The sequence below is a fragment of the Coccomyxa subellipsoidea genome (assembly GCF_000258705.1).
Source record: "Coccomyxa subellipsoidea C-169, whole genome shotgun sequence".
NCBI classification, from domain to species: Eukaryota; Viridiplantae; Chlorophyta; class Trebouxiophyceae; family Coccomyxaceae; genus Coccomyxa; species Coccomyxa subellipsoidea.
Genome location: NW_005178036.1, coordinates 2,253,276 through 2,270,795, shown reverse-complemented (window position 1 = coordinate 2,270,795; position 17,520 = coordinate 2,253,276). Strand labels below are relative to the sequence as shown.

At 53.6% G+C, this 17,520-nt stretch overlaps 3 protein-coding genes across 3 annotated transcripts; all 3 read right to left on the bottom strand.

Annotated features, from left to right (window-relative positions):
• Positions 1-5,157: 5,157 nt before the first annotated feature.
• COCSUDRAFT_15546 (FtsJ-domain-containing protein) lies at positions 5,158-7,995 on the bottom strand (the record flags this gene model as incomplete). The annotated part of the gene is made up of 8 exons (XM_005648265.1): positions 5,158-5,429; positions 5,828-5,984; positions 6,301-6,302; positions 6,425-6,603; positions 6,920-7,098; positions 7,407-7,540; positions 7,709-7,806; positions 7,931-7,995. 8 exons carry the CDS (start codon positions 7,993-7,995, stop codon positions 5,158-5,160), a joined length of 1,086 nt encoding a protein of 361 aa, XP_005648322.1.
• A 1,864-nt stretch (positions 7,996-9,859) lies between these two features.
• On the bottom strand, positions 9,860-13,700 carry COCSUDRAFT_15456 (P-loop containing nucleoside triphosphate hydrolase protein; the record flags this gene model as incomplete). Its single annotated transcript, XM_005648264.1, has 8 exons — positions 9,860-10,051; positions 10,398-10,571; positions 11,059-11,157; positions 11,507-11,616; positions 11,901-12,140; positions 12,624-12,797; positions 13,312-13,399; positions 13,434-13,700. The coding sequence occupies 8 exons, from the start codon at positions 13,698-13,700 to the stop codon at positions 9,860-9,862; spliced, it is 1,344 nt and encodes a 447-aa protein (XP_005648321.1).
• An 860-nt stretch (positions 13,701-14,560) lies between these two features.
• COCSUDRAFT_63299 (hypothetical protein) lies at positions 14,561-17,080 on the bottom strand (the record flags this gene model as incomplete). Its single annotated transcript, XM_005648263.1, has 5 exons — positions 14,561-14,662; positions 14,900-15,001; positions 15,318-15,438; positions 15,539-15,761; positions 16,861-17,080. 5 exons carry the CDS (start codon positions 17,078-17,080, stop codon positions 14,561-14,563), a joined length of 768 nt encoding a protein of 255 aa, XP_005648320.1.
• Between the last annotated feature and the right edge of the window lie 440 nt (positions 17,081-17,520).

Below are 17,520 nucleotides of genomic sequence, written 5' to 3'. Positions count from 1 at the left end.
ATGACAACCAGGCCTTCATCTATCGGCCTGTCAAGTTTGCGAGTTGCAAAAACTGCAAGTGGCACCAAAAGGACTGCCAACCTTGCATTCATCCTCCGTACAGCCCCTTGTCTACCTGCATGCCGCTTGGTCCTGGCGGGCGAGTTGCCAAGCATCTAAAGCTTTTGACGTTGCAGTTGAATTCAAGGGACATTAAGAGATCTCCAACCTGGCGTTTGTCGGCGCGCAGGCGGCCGTCGAGCGGCTTGCCCTTCTTCTTGCTGGTGAGGGCGGCTGAGCGGCTGGGCTTGCCCTTTTTGGCACCCTTGCCAGCCCGGGCCTTCGCGTAGAGCTTCTCAATTTCGCGCGCCTTGCCCCGCTCGCTCAGATCCTCCTGGCCCACCACCGCCTCCGCCTTTGCGCGCGCGGCCGTCAGCCGAGTCTGCGCATGCAAGAAAATGATTAGTCATTCTTTACACAAGTTAAGGATGAAACAGGTGTCAAGTCGGGGCTGGAGACATCAGAGGCCGTCAAGCCGTACAGAGGGAGCGGACAAGCCAACCAAATGCAGAGATTTTTCTGGATAGTGTGGCTTTTATTGGGAGTTTAAATGTCTGGAGAGGCCACCACACATCCCTAAGAGGAAGCCGTGCGCGCCGCTGCCATCAGCATTTGCGCTAGACATGGACATGCATGCCCACAGGTGCAGCCTGCAAGGCTAGACACCCATGTCGTTGTGCAGACAGAGATTGAACTTCCGCAGCAATGCACCCTTTCAGCAGGATATCCTATGCCTGAACTCTACGTCAAGGGCAGGAGGAACCAGACTGCCCCACTTGTGCCCAAAAGCTGCCCAGCTATTAGCAGCCAGAACGAAGATTTGAAACCCACCTGGAGGCGCTTGCGCTTGCGCTGTTTGGCTTCGGCGACCTTCTTGATGGGCCGCGCGTCGATGGCGCGCATGCTCGCCTTCTCAGCCTCCACCTCATCCTTCGACAGCACCGCCGGCGGCCTGGCCACGCGTCACACAAAACACTCAAGCACAAGCGCCGCTTCTGTGTCAACTTCTTCTTGCCCCATAGCACCACAGAAGGACAGCCAAAATGAAGATCTCCCACGCAGAAGCGACCCTGATCTGTGCATGTCATTGCCTGCCAGATACTGTACATGCACCCTGTCATGCACCCTGTCCAAAGGACGCACGAGTCATCCAGGTCCTCCCCCTCACCCTGCTCTTGAGGGAGGGCACCTGTTAAGTAGCCCCCGTATGCGTCGCAAACATTTCTCTTCTTTCCCTATACCTGGTCGACGTAGCAAATCAGCTGCGTTCAGAGATTCAAGGGGTGATGTGGAGGTGCCTTGGGGAATCTGAGACAGCGTTGTCTGTGCGCCCTCCCTTAGATACTTTGTCATATCGTAGATCTAAGGGCGAGAGGGTGTGAGCGCACCGCAGGTGGCGCTTCTCGTCCTCGTAGAGCCATTTGGGCAGATCGTGGTCGTGGAAGGAGTAGCGGTGGTACGCGCTGTCCAGGATGTCATTCTTGTCGCGGCCGTTGCGCATCTTGCGGGCCAGCGCCAGCACCTGCAATGCAATTTAAAATTTGTTTCTGAATTTTATGCTCCTTCTCATGATCAGGTGTGCTTGAGGATGCGCCTTGTCAAGTGCTTGGGGTGGCTGCCCTGACAAAAGTAAAGCCTGCTGCATAATGCGAAAAGAGGCTCTGCTACAGGCGCTGGATTGCATGCAGCCACCAAAAATGCATGGGAATCTGAGCCAAACATATAATCTTGTGCAGCAGATGGTACGAAGGCAACAGTGCTCAGGCGTGTCAATACGTACCTCAGCCCACATGTGCAAGGGGCATCACACCAAACACAGGCGCAACACATGCAGCCCAGAATCCCAATGGCAACATATTCAGATTACTCATAATTCAGCGCACCTCGGCGCGCGAGTTGTCGTCCATGGCGGCCAGGCCGCAGTCCGAGTCAGCGTCTGAGTCATCATCGCTGTCGCTGTCATCGCTGTCCCTGTCAGCCTCCATTGGGACCTCCTCGAAGCCGTCCGTCTCTGGTTTCTGCGCCTGACTGCGCCGCGAGTCATCCGCTGACATCAGCGCTGACCATGCCTGATCAGGCGCGCTCCGTCCCCCCTCTGGGGCGGCGGATTTTGTTGCTGGTGCCTGTTTTGGGGCGTTGCCTTCGTCCTCGTCGGCATTGCTGCTTGCCCACTTGCCGGACGGTGCAGCCGCCGCCTCTGCTCGCTCTGCAAAGAATTCAAAGCTGTCAGGGAAGCCTTTGCTTGAAGGCGATCATATTCTGCGGATGTCTCTGTGAGCAAGGGACCTTCATCCATTGTTTCTCTATTCTACATATTCTACATGAAGAGCAGAACATGGGAAAAGCTGTCAGGAAGGTGGTGTTGCTAACACCCAACGCAAAACACTGTTAGAACCTCTTGCTCATCCTAGCTCTTCCAATTGCGGTTGACGAAATCTCCAAGCTGCAAGCATGAGCGCAAGGCAGCCACCACTCACACGACCAAATCGGCCATGAAGGGCTACAAATGCAAGACTATCACAACTGAAGGAAGGCATAAGGAACTGTGACCATGAGGCTGTACCTGAGGCAGCTGCAGCAGGCGTTGCCTCCTCCGCGGCAAGGTTGGGGTCGTCAAACATGTCCTGCGCAAACCACCGCGCAGCGACGGCTGCCGCCGAGCTTGGCTTGCCTGCGCGGCCCTCGTCCAGCTTCACCAAAAGGCCCCCGCCCTCCTCTTCCTCCTGTTGTTCACAGTGAGGGTATTTTGTCAGTGCAAGGCGGTAATATCAGCAAAGCGATTGTTATACGGAGCAGTTCCTCTATGTTTACATGCAGCATCAAGCTTCCCTGTACCCTAGCCACCAGATCCCATGCCTATCTTGAACGCTTCAATGCACAGACAAGTACTGCTGAACCTCCTTTCCGCCGATTGGGCACATTCTTGTAATAATCATTAGCAGCTTCATATTATATGCACCTTGGCCACATGCTGCGGCAGGTAACACACTGGGAAGTAAGAACAGGATTATCTTCAGCAGGTGAGCGCACCTCATCGTGATCAGCAGGCACGGTGGTGAACATGGGCGGGGCCGGCCGCTTCCGGCCGCGGCGCACGCCGATATCGGCTTCCTCACCCTCGTCGAGTATGTCATCTCCCTCCTCCTCGTCACCGGGCAGCCCGCCCAGCCCGCCATCCTGCCCGAGCCGGGCACGCTTGACGCGCTGTTGAGCCTCCGCCTTGGCTGCCTCCAGCTCCTCCCTCTTGCCCTTGCGACGCAGATATCCCTGGTATGCATCCTCCAGTGCCTCCTCCATCTCTGCATCGTACCTCCTGCAGTGACACCATGTGTATATCAGACAGAGCCAGCCCTGTGTTTGCATCATCCTTATCATTATCATTATCGGACGCTATCCCTGCCAGAGGCATGGTGCGTCTGCAGACAAGCTGCATGCAAAGGCTGCTACCCCTTGCCTTCGTATACCTGATATATATCACGTAATAGGCTGCCCCATCCAGAGGTCAGACTGGCCTTAGGGTCCAGTGGATTCCACATATTTGAGCAGGGGTCCAAAAATTAGAAAGTAGGTGTTCTGTGGCAAGCCATGCATGATAGGCAGAGCCCTCTGCCAGATGAGATGAGGCCATTCAGCAGCAAGACTTCTTCCCTTCCAAGGATCAATACATCGATGGCATGAACGACATCTGTGCTGCATCCTCCAGAACAAGAGTATGCTTAGCAGAGATGTGCGGTACAGGAGAGTGAGAAAGTGCACTTTGTGAACCACTGTAGATGCCTGCCATGACACATGGGTGTTGCCCAGCAAGGGAGCAAGGGAGCACTTTACTCCCATGCTCCATGAGGACGATATTCATCGTAGGGCAACCTGCTGCCCAGCAATGGAGCACTTAACTCCCTTGCTCCAAGAGTAAGAGAGCAGTCATAAAGGGCAAACCTGCGCTCGTCATCACTATCCTCCGCACTGCTCATGCCGTCTCCGTCCGATGACTCGCTGGCGCTCTCGGCGGCCGCCTCGGCCTCGTCGGGCACGACAGCTTCGGCCACCTTCTGCGCCGCGCGCGCGCCCTTCATGGCCGCCAGAGAGAACATCGCGTCCGGGCCATTGTCCTCATTCGCAATGCCCTCGCCTGCACAACACAAAGTACCTGATCAGTCCTGTTCTAGCTACCTCGGCCAAAAAAATCTTTGGCGGGACAGGAAACGTGCAGTGGTATTCCAGCCGAGACACGCAGTTTGCCGCACTTCTGAAGAAGTGTACAAACAACACAGCTGATGTGCTGAAATGCTGCAGCGCTGCTTTAAAAGGCGGTGTTTCTTGAAGCTGCACATATTCCCACACAAGCGCGAAAGAAACAAGCAGCAGTCTGCGCCTAAACTAGGCGGCAAAGCCCCTATATGATACAGATGGTATTCTGAGAGAGGCAGAAGCATGGCAGGCAAGCACTCGCGCTCGAGTACTTGTTGCACATATCCATGCACAAATCTTCACGCAAAGGAATCTAACAGACACACAACAGTGTCCACGGAAACGTAGCTTAGCTTAGAAGGACAAAGTAGATATTGCCCTGAGACAGGCAGAGACAAGGTCGACGACTCACTGAGGGCGAGCTGCGCCGCACGCACGCGAGCCTTGGTCTTGGCTTCGCGTCGCTTCTTGCGCTCCTTCTTTGCGCGCGCGACCGCCGCGGCTTTCACCTCGTCCATCTCCCCCAGGATCTTTTCCTCCTCGTCCAGCTCAGACTCCTCCTTCTCTGGCTCATCGGTCCCGGCCTCCTCAGCCGCCGCGCCGGCCGCCCGGCTGAGCCCCAGGTCTTTTTTCACCTGCAGCCGCCTGCGCGACGGAATAATGGCGCTGTTAGACAATAACTCACATTCCCCATTGTTAAAGAATGGCGCGCCCCTTCCGAAGGGCAAGGAGAGAATTGAACCCTCGACTCCACGCTTTGGAGACGCAAGCTCTGCGGGTGGTGCATGCACTGGATTGACACATGTGTGGCATGTCAAGTATGACATGTGCATGCAGGAAGTGCAGGAAGTCTCGAAGTGCCTCCAACAATGATGTGCAGCCCGAGGACAGATTTCCAAGCTTGCAAGCCTGTCACAAGGCTGCTCACCACTACTGGAGAAGCATCAAGACATGCTGCATGTCGTCCTTGCCAAGCAGCATATCAGACCAACACCAGCATGTCGCAAAGAACACCCATGTAGTCATGCACAGTGATAGTACATGTAACGCCCAGGGACTGGTGGATTGTGGCGGGCAGCAGGGCACGCACCACTTGAGCAGCTGTTTGAACTCGGAGCGCCCGAGCACTTGCAGGTCGGAGCACAGCGCGCGGATCTCCGCCGTGGTCTCCTTGTGCCCGCGCACGAACGCCGCCGCGGCCTCTGCATCCTCCTCAGCGCCCTCTGGCATTGCCTCCGAGTTTGGCCCCTCCAGCTCAAACCTGCGCATAAACAGAAGATACATCATGCATAACATGAGCCTCACAGCCTCGAGACCATGACCGTGACATGCAACTTGACTTTCAGACACAAATGCGATTTCCAAGTCCATCTGCAAATTCTTCCAAACTTTGTTACACGACAAAGGTGCATTGCTCTGATGGAAAAAAGGTTAGATTGCCCCTGCTGAGTGAAAACCCATTCAAAATATGACCCCACAGCACTTGTCCAGACTCCCTGAGACTACCAATGCCGGCAGGGCACGATCCCAAACACCCTGCACTTAGTTTGCTCCAGCCACTCAAAGTACAGCTCCCAAAGATACACCGCATGGTAGGTACCGCACCTGCTGTAGCGGCCGAGCATTTCCACCGGCTCCTCAGAAGCGACGAACGCAGCTGCGGACATGGCCTTGTGGGTGGAAGAGAGGCCATCCTCGTAACCTTCGCGGAAGCGTTTCTGCTTCACCTTCTGCCGCAGCAGCGCGTCCGGGCCCAGCTTTTTCGGCTCCTCCGCCACCTCCTGCGCGCATGACAAATCCGTTATACACCATCACGTCATGAAATACAAAATCTGCATGGCAGGCACTTGAAGCTGCAGCAACCATACACTTATAGTATCTCAGTGTTCAACCCATTGGAAGAAATTAGTGGACCGCACACAGAAGCATCCTTCCATGTTTTGCAGTGATTAACGTTGGTATGATTGATGGATTCAGCTACCTGACGCCAACCACGGACAAGAAAATTGTTGCCAACATTTTGCACAGCCAAGAGGCCCTGTCATATTGATGGCGGCATTTCAATGACGTCACAGCTGGCGCCACGCTTTGCGGCACTATTGGGTATCAAGGTACTGGCAAACTTGAGATGCAAGTCCATTCCATATTGCAGCCAAAAGGATGTTCTCCTGTTAAGCCCAAAGATGGGAGGCATCACTCGCCTTGAAGAGGTGCTTGGGGTCGAGCAGGCGGGGGTCAATCTTGGCGGGCGCCTTGTAGCCGAGGCAGACCACAAAGATCTCCGCAGAGGTGTTCCGCGAGGCGGCCGGCTTTGTGGCCTCCACCTTGTCAAAGAGCTGCTTGAACGCGTACAACAGCGCATTGTAATCCTTGGACCTGCACCATGATCGTGTGTAAGGATGGATCTACATGTCTGCTTATGACACCTTGCAGCCACGCAGATATCATGTAGGGGATGCTGTGATAGCAGCCGTAGATTGCCTGTGGTTGAATGATTCCTGTGATTCAACCACAGGCAATCTACAGCCATCACCCATGACAAGTCCCCTTCAGAAATATAAGAAAACGTAGGCAGCCCTGACAATTGCACATCGAGATTCTTCACGGTCTCAACCTGCTGGCAAGCTGTTGCGACTGATTGTGGTTGTCTCACTCCACAAGTGCCCTGTCTGCATAATAAAGACCCCCGCACCTGAAGATCTTGGTAACAAAGGTGCCCTTTGGTCCCAGCACATCAGTGGCCAGCCGCAGAGCCTCCAAAACGAGCGCTGACTGGCTGTAGGCTTCAGAGGACCAGGCACCTCCCACGTTCGGCGCTCCATCGTGCAGCACGCACTCAATCAGATCCCCGCTTGCCTCCTTCTTGATTGCCTGTCCGCGCACGTGCACAGGAGTCACCTCAGAATCGCATGCAGAGACCCCTGGCCCTTGCTGTATAAGGCCCTGCCCTAGAGGCTGACCCTCCTTGTATTCCTTTGATTGCAAGTCTCTGCACTAGCTCCTGATTGAAACTTTTGAGGAGAGGTGTCTCTAACAACATCCTGCTTTGGGTGCATTAGCAGATAGAATTGGGAATGCAAACAGTAAGGTATATGCAAGGGAGCTCTGCCCTGGCAGTGGGCGGACATGTCAAGTATGCCCTGATTAACAAGCCAAGAGGACAGGGTAGTGCACCACACCTGGCGGGCTTTCTGAGTGGTGATGTCTCCGACGATGGTCTTCACACCGCGGACAGCGCGGATGGGCACCAGATCTATGCCGATGATCAGGCTGCTGACTGGTAGCGCCTTCTGAGCAACTTGCAGCCAGCCACCTGCGCAGTGACACCAGTCCTAGCGTTGACGGAGCTGAAGACCACGTATCAAATAAGCTGAGGCAACGAGCCTCATTCTGAACTTTGGGATTGGACGTGCGCATCAAGCTGCTGAGATGAATCGATGGCTTCAAAAGCTAGAAGATGTCTAGCACATCGACTTCGTACCTGGTGCTGCACAGAGATCCAGCACGCTGCGACATCTGTCCAAGAAGTGAAACTGCCTGTTGAGCTGTATGAGCTTGAAAGCTGCACGAGAGCGAAACCTGTGAAGTCAGGCAGAACTCGATTAGAATGTACTATGGCGAAATGCGCTCGCGCTGTGCAGATGAACGTTGTAGATCAGCTGCATTACATAAAATAAAGTAACACTAGAGATCGTGCGCATACCCCTGCTCCTTCGCGAGGTGGTAGAACTTATCAAGACGATGCTTTCCCTTTGCTTTCTTCACCATCCTTACTAGCGAAGATCTATTGCGTTTCCAAGCGCTTGATTTCTTACTGAAGGCGCAGTTTTTCCTCTTATATGCAGTTCACCACCTTTCGCAGATCCATTTTGTTTCGGAAATCTTGCTTCGTCTGGCGGCACGTACAACCGTAACCGTTAGTAATCAATCGGAAGAAATGATGTTGACATCAACATCAACAGAAAATGGGCGAGCGTCAGCATCTGAGGACTCGCAGAAGATTGAGTGGCATGAAATTTCTACCTTCACATGCTGAAGCTATGGTGGTGATAAAGGAAGATGATTGCATTTATGATCATAATGCAACGCCCGCACGCACGCGCAGCCTGCATGCGGCCACTGGCAGCTGGAGTTTTGATACCACTTTTGGCTGATTAATATTACATGCCACTCCTGCCAGGAGGCAAAGTACGTCTGCAGACAAGCTGCACTACATTTGGATGTCTCCTCCAATCGTCCTCCAGTTGTACCCCTCAGTTCATGTCACTATCCTCGGGCACGTCTGACTCATAAGCACTCCTCTCAGCATCCTCCATCACATGTGCAACACCTGACTCCTGAGGCAAGGCATGCAGACTCCACAGCGGCAAGTGTTGAAATCCAGACAGAACACTGGAAAACTTTTAAAATTTCATGAGTGCACCGCAACATATATCTGCTAACAGCCTCAAACTTCATTGTCAGACCCCACGTTAACACTGTCAAATGCGTCTGCAAAGTCATACTCATCCGCAGCTGCACCTGTTGAGACTGTCCGCCGCCTCAGCTTCTTCTGCTGCTTCCTCTGCGCGCGTGCCTCGTGGGGATTGAACTGCCCCTCCCCTGTGTACAGCTTTGCTGCCTGGGTGAGAGACACAAAAGGATCAGCCCTGTCTCAGTGGCATTACGGCTGCAGGGAGATATCCTTGCAAAGACACACACCAAGTTGACAGGAGAGTTGACCCATTGCAACCTCTTTGCAGTTTGTTACTTAATGAGCACGGCATGCGCCTGTCATGAGACAGGGGGTCACAGCAGGAAGGTTTTGCACAGCTCTAGCAGGGGAAGAACATTGAGGATTGAGAAGTCAAACCTGTGCGTTGGCTGTAGCGGCAGCAGCAGCGGCTTTGCCGGTCTGCACGCGCAGCCGCTTGGCAGCTTCCTCCTCTCCATCGCTCATTGCATCTCCCTCATCCTCGCTCTCCTCATCCTCATCCCCTGCCCCTCTGGGCCCTGCACGGCATGGCACACCCAATATCGTTTCTCATGACGACAGGTGTGACTCGCCGAGTCAGCACTGCCTGCAGCAGGCTGAAGGTTACCAAACAGCCATCGCTCAAAAGCCACAACATGCCTGCTCCATCAATGCAAGATCTGCAATTCTGAGCAGTGCACAACCATTCAGGACGAGGCAAACAAGACCTCGTAAACATCAGGGCGTTGACTCAGGCAGAGCATTCGAGCAGAGCATTCGAGCAGAGCACCGTGGTTGCCACGGGAGCAAGATATGTCTCAGAGAGCCACAGAACAGAACGCACCCTCGTCTGCATCCATGGCTTCCAGGTCTACGGTGGCCTCCCCAAATGGCTGTGTCTCAAAGAAATCGCCTTCTGCCACTGATGGCAGTGAGGCCACCACGGCCCTCTGCTGCTCAGCATACACCTGCGCACATATTCATCCCCTCTTACTGGGAAACTCCCAAAGAACAAGTACCATGCGAGACTCTCTTCCAGCAGCAGAGAGGGAGAGATTCCTTGTGTCTAAAGCACACTGCATGACACTGACAGCAAAGGCGCTGATCCTCCTGTGTGTGACCCATGCCATTTACTGAGCAGCACAGGCAACAGGACACCCCAAAGTGACAAGTACCTCCTCAATACCCGCATCGTAGGGGCATCAAGTGTGTCAGAAGGAGGCAGAGGCGCACCTCGTCTACATTGAAGTCTGTGCTGAAGCCGCCCACAACGGCGGCCGATGCGTGGCCGTGGTCTGTGCGTTTGGGCGGCAGTGTGTAGTAGGAGATGCGACCGTCGTTCCAATCGTGCAGCATCATTCGCGCGGCCGCCTGCGCACAAAACCACACAGAAAACAGTCTTAGCATGCTTTTTATGATGACATATTTTTACCCTTCATCGACCCTGAACCCTACATCCACCATTGCATTCCCCGTGATTTTGGCCCCTCCCTAAATTCATCTTCCCCAAACCCTCAGCTAAACATTATTGTAGAAATGTTTCCGGGGACAAAATCAATGAGCACTATTCATGTCAGCTTGATCCAGCTTAGTAATCGTGCTCTTGATCAGCTACATCTGCGCAATGTGGGGCATCCAATTCATTGTGTATGTTGGTGAACATTTTCTCTACTAAGCACAATGAATCATTACTGGTTGAATGTCAGACAGTCCCCACCTCCACGTCTGGCAGGCCGCCCTTGCGCAGCTTGCCTCGCGCGTTTGCAATCTGCTGCATGAGTGCCTCAGGGCTCTCAAAGGCCGGCACCTTGTAGAGCGCCATGAGCTGCCAGGCCTCGCATCGGCGCACGACCTCCGACGCGGCCGCCACTGGGTCCTCCAGCTGCTCCACCTGGCACAGGATGGTGACACAGCATGATCTCAGCGCTGAGCTGGCACGTTGCCTGATCTGCCTTGTTTCTCCCGCGCAGAATCTTATGCCCTCCTTGCCAGAAGAGGACCTCAGTGGGTTGGAAGCCAGAAGGGACCGTGAGCTGGCATGCTGCCTGATCTGGCGTAGCTACCTCGCTGAGAGTGAATGTTCAAAGTACGCCAGTACCAAGCCACATCAACGAACTCAGCGCAGATCTCGGCATTGCCTTTTGAGGTCCCAGGGCTGCCTGACACGCAAAACAGAAGCTGCTGCCAAACAGTACGGTGAACTGAAGCAGGGCGGTGAGCAGACTTGCAGGACATCAAGCAAACGCACTTTTTACTTTACTGATTCTCAGCAGGCATCTGGAGCCAATTGCTGCACAATTTCTTGCGAGTACGTTGTGAAAAAGCCCCGGGCTACCACTTGACTTCAGAAAGACTCCCTGTAATGCAGGGCCGCGCACCTTGAGGCAGTTGCGCAGGGCAGCGGCGGCGTCCCCTCCGCCGGAAGAGAACACAATTCCAGGACTGTCCAGTAGCGTCACCGTCTTGTCCAGGTGGACCTGCCGACATAATACCACATAAGTCATGATTCTTACATGCAGCAGAGGCAAGAGTGTGCCAACAGGCATGTAATTTGATGAATATTTCATACGCAGCCCTGCTGATGCTGATGCTTTGCTGTCAAAAAGGCGATAAGTAACATCCAAAGGCTAAGTAGCACATCCACCACAGGCACTGATTTGCTGCGCAACGTTTTGATATGTCCCAGTTAGAGACAGCAAACATATCCACAGCACACTGATGCCAATGGTGTGCATCTGCACGGGCTATGCTCGGCAGCACACAACTTGCAAACACGCCGCACAATAACCTCATTTCTGGGCATGGCAAGGGATAGAAGAGTCCCACCTGCTGCACAGATTTTGTGACGCCGGGTGTGTTGCCGGTCTGCGCCACGCGTGCGCGCTTCAGACTGTTGATGAGCGAGCTCTTACCCACGTTCGGCAGGCCTACCACACCTGCAGCAGCGCATCGATTGCCTCAAATGCAGAAAATTGCCAAAGGCTTTGCGCACAGTCAAGGCACGTGCCGTTTGGCAAGGTCTACAGAACACATTGCTACGTGTCACTAGAGCTGGCAAGTGCTATGGGGGCAGTTGCCAGCCCCCAGAGCAACTACCAAGCAATGATTGACCAGGTCTTCATGACTGTTATATGCACTGCCTGCTAGGCTTCTCCAAGAAATATGCACAAGGCTCTCAAGTGCACAACAGACACATGCGCACAGACGCAAGTGGTCGCACCAACGGAGATGGCAGTTTTGATGTCCGAGGCGCGCGCGTAGTTCTTCAGCAGCTGCAGCAGAGACTCTGCGCCGAGGCACTCGCTGCCGGAAAAGCCGCCGTCGGCCGACGCCGCGGCCGGCAGCCGCCGCTGCCCGAGATTGGATGCCTGCCGCTGCGTGGAGCACTTGAACGCGACCGTGGGCAGCTCCTCCCTCAGATACTTCAGCCAGGACTCTGCCACCTCCCTCGGCACCAAATCTGCACCCAATACCTGCTTGTTTCAGTAAATATGCCACTTCCAATGAATGCACTGCCTCTCCAGCTCGGCCAAGACTCTGCAAGCTCCCTAGGGGCGTAGTGTGCGCGCAGAAGCTGGCACTCGGGGCGTGATGCACCTCCAAACCCAAGCCAATGGCGCCAGTAAATTCTGTTTCAACCCGAGCTCAAGATACCTCTCCCCTGTCCCGTTCGTGCGCACAGCAGCCGCCAGACCGTGCGTTCAAGCCGCCCACAACAAGACTGTTTGTGCAATGAAGCTCGTGCCGTATCAGTGCAAATTCTGGCTGCACTCACAGTCATGTAGACTGTGCAGACCGACAGCAGGACCTGGCATGGGAAAGTGGCATGCTGCTGCAGCATACACCAAGAGCGTTCCCCGTGCCCAGGCCCCATGTTTTCCAACGATGAAAAGGACATCTTCCATTCCTTTGAAGGGAGATGCGAGAGGGCCTAGATACTCACCGATCTTATTGAGCAGCAGGATGAGCTTCTTTGAAGCGCCAGCCTGGCGCACGAAACGCTCCACGTCAGGGCAGCGGCTGCTGAGGGGGTCACGCGCGTCCAAGACCTCAATCACCACGTCCGCAGCTTCCACCACCTTCACAAACTCCTTGTAGAAGGCCCTCCTCGACCCCTCTGCATGCGGGACTTCACCCCTTCAACATCTAAGGGCCAAAGGAGGAAATGCAGCAAAGGAGGTTCAATCGCTCATAACATGAAAGTGACGGAGCTTGGGTAAAGCGGGAAATACACTGGCCAAGACAAGGCACTCTGTATGCTGCAGGCCTGACGGTCAGAGGTGGCTCGAGTTGATGAGGCAAGTGGTGGTTGCAAAGGTGTTCTTGGCAGGCGGCGTTGTAAGGCTGTGAGGGCAGCAAGGCAATTGTACCTTTTTCAACGCCGCTGCCAGAAGTAGAGGCCTTGGCCTGCTGGGACTCGAAGGCCCTCTGCTTGGCTGCAGCCTCCTGCTGCACATCCTCGAAGGTCAGCCCCTCTCCAATCTCCATCTCCTCGTCTCCCTCCGCTGTGCCATCGGCCTGCCAGGTCACACAGAAACAAATTCAACAATAGAACAGAGAAATTGACGAGTTAGGATATGACAGTCACGTGACATTTCCAAATTCGAGAGCCAGATCGCCCTTTGCAGTACTAGCTTGCATTGTTTCTGTTGTAACATCTGCGACTCCAAGGATGCAGAAAATGGCAGATTTTATTGTCAGAACTCTATAAGTGCTCTTCTATTGGGTCGATGGACGAGGGGAGAGGTGTGACCTTCGCTTGGAGAAGTCTGCGTTCCTCCTTCTTGCGCTTCTTTTCATCCAGGGCTCGTTGCTTTTCCCATTCGATTTCCTTTACAAGCTCCTGCTTGAAGGGCCATTGCGATGGGATGCCTGGATCTTTCGGCGCCTTCTCTTTCCTGCCTGACTTCTTGAGAAGCTTTGCCTTTTTCTTGTGGTGCTCCTTGACCTTCTTTATGACCTTGTACTTCTGTTTGAGCGTTGTACGCTTCGACTTTGACTTCTTGCTCTTCTTCGGCATCGTTGCAATCTTTTCACAAACAGCAAGCGATCGGTGCAAGCTTTCGGAACTTCATGCAAGTGCACTCGTTCTAGCGCCGTCACCAACCCCTCGCATTGTTAGTCATCAAGGGTCATAATAGGGCTGGAAGGCGAGTGAAGCCGAACGGAAATGAGGCCCAATTCGATTGGACTCAACAGAAAGGTGTCATTTTCAGCCTGCAAGTGTGGTACAGTTGTAATATGAGCTACGTAAACCACTGCCATGCGGCCTCACGAGGGCGTGTATTGCCATGGACGAGGCTGAAAACTTGAATCAACAACAAGGTGAGGGTCTTCACGTTCACGCTGATTTCAGATGCTGTCTGTGCATGTGCAACAGACTTCCGCTGCATTCACAAGAACTTCTAGTACTGATACTTCATTAAGCTGAGCTCAGACACCCCCACATCCGCACCCAATTCAGATGCACAGTGAAGGTTGAAATACGTTTGTCTTCAGCCTCAGCTAATATTTTCACACCCCAGGTTGTGCCGCAATGCACAGGCAAGCACTCTAGAGATCTCCTTCAGGTGTCATGCAATGACATTGCCCTTCCTAGTACTAGTCATTGTGGCACACATAAAATAATTTTGCAGCACACACCAAAGACCATTGCCCATCTATTCTAAACGCTGCAACTGCAATCTGTCCGTTCAAACATAAGAAGTCTTGCTAGAAGTCATGCTGCTCACAAGCTTTGTTCTCGACAAAAAAGAGAAAAGATTACATGTCTGCCACCCTCTTCATGCCGTTAAGTTCAGATTCAGATTGCCTTGAAATTCTTCTGTCTTGAAGCTCTGCCTTTGGTACCTCTGCGCTCCAGAGTGCCATTTGACGGAGTCAGACATACATGCCCTCAGGAGTGGGCCTCCAGGGCAGGAGTGGTGCTAGAGCAGGCTGCACTGACAGGTTGTACAGCAGGTGGTACGCCCTCGCCTCGTCCTCATCCATCACATCATTGAGATTGCCGACATCGCTCATCACAGCCCTGGGTATTTCAGCTCTGCAGGAATCGCTTTGCGGGCCAAGATGGGCACACTCGCGGCTGCCTGCTGTCCGGGCTCTGCAAATGTGACGCTTGCATCATGCTGCAAGAGATCCATTATGATGCTCCAGCCAGTAGATGCATCCTCAGAGCGGTAGTATATGGTTCGCTTGTCCATCCAGAAGAAAGTGAACCTGTTGTTCAAGTGTGAGGAGGACCCACGGCCGGAGATAGGGCGACTTGAGGTTCAGTGTGATCAGCGTCACGCATGCCTGCGCAATGTCCTGCCGGGTGAACTGCACAGCAAGCACACAATGACTTAGACACAACCCAAAATTCCTGCCTGAAAACACACATCACTCATACATCACGCAGGAATGCCTGGCTAGTCTGACACACGATAGCTCATGGATGGGCTGCATGACAAGCAAACTTCACTTCAGCAAAGCCATGTGCCTTCACAGAAATGGGTTACTTCTTGAGTGAGGGGATTCACTTGGCCCTTGTTGAGCTTAAAGGCTGCGACACTGCCTGTCTCTGGCATGTTTATTCTCACTGCCTGGCTGTATGCCAAAAGTATGTCGGTCTCCCCATTGAATTGTAGGCAAAGACGCTCTCCAAGCCCCTTGTGGCCAGGCAGTTTGGATACCGGTTGCCATCCATCACCTCAATCCGGCTGAGCATCTTGCGGCCCAGCACTGAATTGAGTTCCTGCTGTAAGAAAGGCAGATACCTGCACGGCAACAAACAACATGACGCACGGCAGTCTCTCTGTGGTTGTTGAGCAGTACAACACCAAGTATTGGACCAGCAGACCAATTGATGCGCATTACCTGACAGCATGATTGCTTTCTGCGGTGTCATCCCACCCAAATGGCTTAGGCTGGTGCTGGCTCACTGGTTCGATGGCCCCAAGCCAAGGTCTCAACTCCAGCTTCGCTGTCACCTTGATGGTCTCCCACTGCTCTGCATTGATGCCATTGATGGACAGTGTCTCTGTTCTGCGTCGGTACATGCTCCTCAGCCCCAAGACATCCTCTTCAGTCAAGTTAGCGCCTGCACAGATGTTCCACATTGTAAGAAAGGCGCCTCTAAAGGTCACTCGCAGCTACTAGCGAGAAGACAGTCCGAGGGCACTAAATTGCAAGAACCCTCATGTAACAGCAACTGCAGATTAGGGACACGCCGTGCACCTGATGCTACAGCAGGAGCCAAGAGGACATGCTGGAATCACAAGAAACACCGGCTCATCAGGCACAGCCGAGACCACAAGCACGGGAGCACAGGGTGTGCAGCCAACTCATCCAGCCAGAGCAAATCTGTGCAATTCTGGCCAGGGCTCAAAATTCGAATCCACAGTGTAGGATCGCATACACAACGTTGCATGTGAGTACCGAGCCGCCAGATAATGTTGCGGGGTTGCAGCAAGGAGCACACCACAGACTTGCAATCACGACAATCTGGCTGAGTAGAAACAGGAGGATCAATTGCTGTTGCATGGACATACAGACGTTAGCCTCAAATGTTGCTCAAGTCCACCCACTCAGCACAGAGCCAGTGGTCAACCCCAACAGTGCTGCGGCCAAGGCGCGCAAACACAGGGTGGCAACTGTGCAGCTACAGCTGAATCACAACAAGGCTGTGGTGTTCTGGCCAAATTCTGAAAGAGGCTAGATACAACGCTCTAGTCTTTTTGACCTTATGTGCTGCCGGACCCAGCAGCAAACCAACACAAGCCCAGCACAAGCTGCATAACGGCCTGTAGCACCTGCACCAGGGAATGTTGCAAACAAAGGCGCGCAGCACGGGATGGATACCAAACTCATACCAAGCAGTTTGCGGCTGACACTGAGCAATGAGAGTCAGAGTCATTGCACCAGTCAACATCGGGCAGCAGCAAGGACCTCCTGGCTTGAGGTCCGCCCGAAATACTTTTGGCTCCACACTGATAAGCTCAAATAAGACCATGAGGTTCATAAGGTCATTGAACGAAAGTGGCTGCCTGCAGCTGCAGCTGAGGTCACAACATGCTATTCAATACTAATCGGGTCCTCACAGACAGCTATAAAACCACCGGCAAACTCAAACCCGTTCACAGACACGGAGTTGGATCCCGTTCGTGTTGCACCAGGAACTGGGGCTGGAGTGCACTTACCCGGCTGCTGTTGCAGGTGCAGATGGTAGATGGCGCCAGGAGTCAGTTCACGCCGCCCCGCTAAGCCAGTACTTCGGTTGGCTTCTGTCGGCTTGCCCACCAGGGCTGCGTTGAGATCCCGCAGACTATCCTTTGCTTCCGCAGCAGTGGCAGGGCTGGAGATCACCTCGCTTGCAACTTCAACCTCTCCTTGGAACACTTTCACAATTACGTCCTCCATGCCCCTGCAGTCGAGCTATTGCAAGCGTGGAAGGTTCAGTCACAATCGATGTTATAAGCACGCAACAACTCTATTTATGGTTTAGGGCCTAAACCCTCACGATAAGTTCCACGGTTGATATGTTCCGCATTTGGCACGATATGCCATGAGAGGGTCGCCAATCTTAACTGTGGGGCGTTCAAAGAAAGCAGTAAGAGGGTCTTTTACAAGTTTTATCGGCGTCGCATCAGGAAGCAGATATGTCTACTTTCTTCAGTGCACCGTCCCACTGCTTTTCTTTGAGGTCTGCTACTTCAAGCCCTTCAAGGTGCAATAGGCCCTCTGGCAGGCAGACACCTTCTGGACGGATCCCCTGCAGCCTCACAGCGCAAGGAGAAGCCATGCTCTCTAGATGCAAGGCTGCCGCCTCCAACACTTCATTTGCAGGCCGTGGTGAAGAT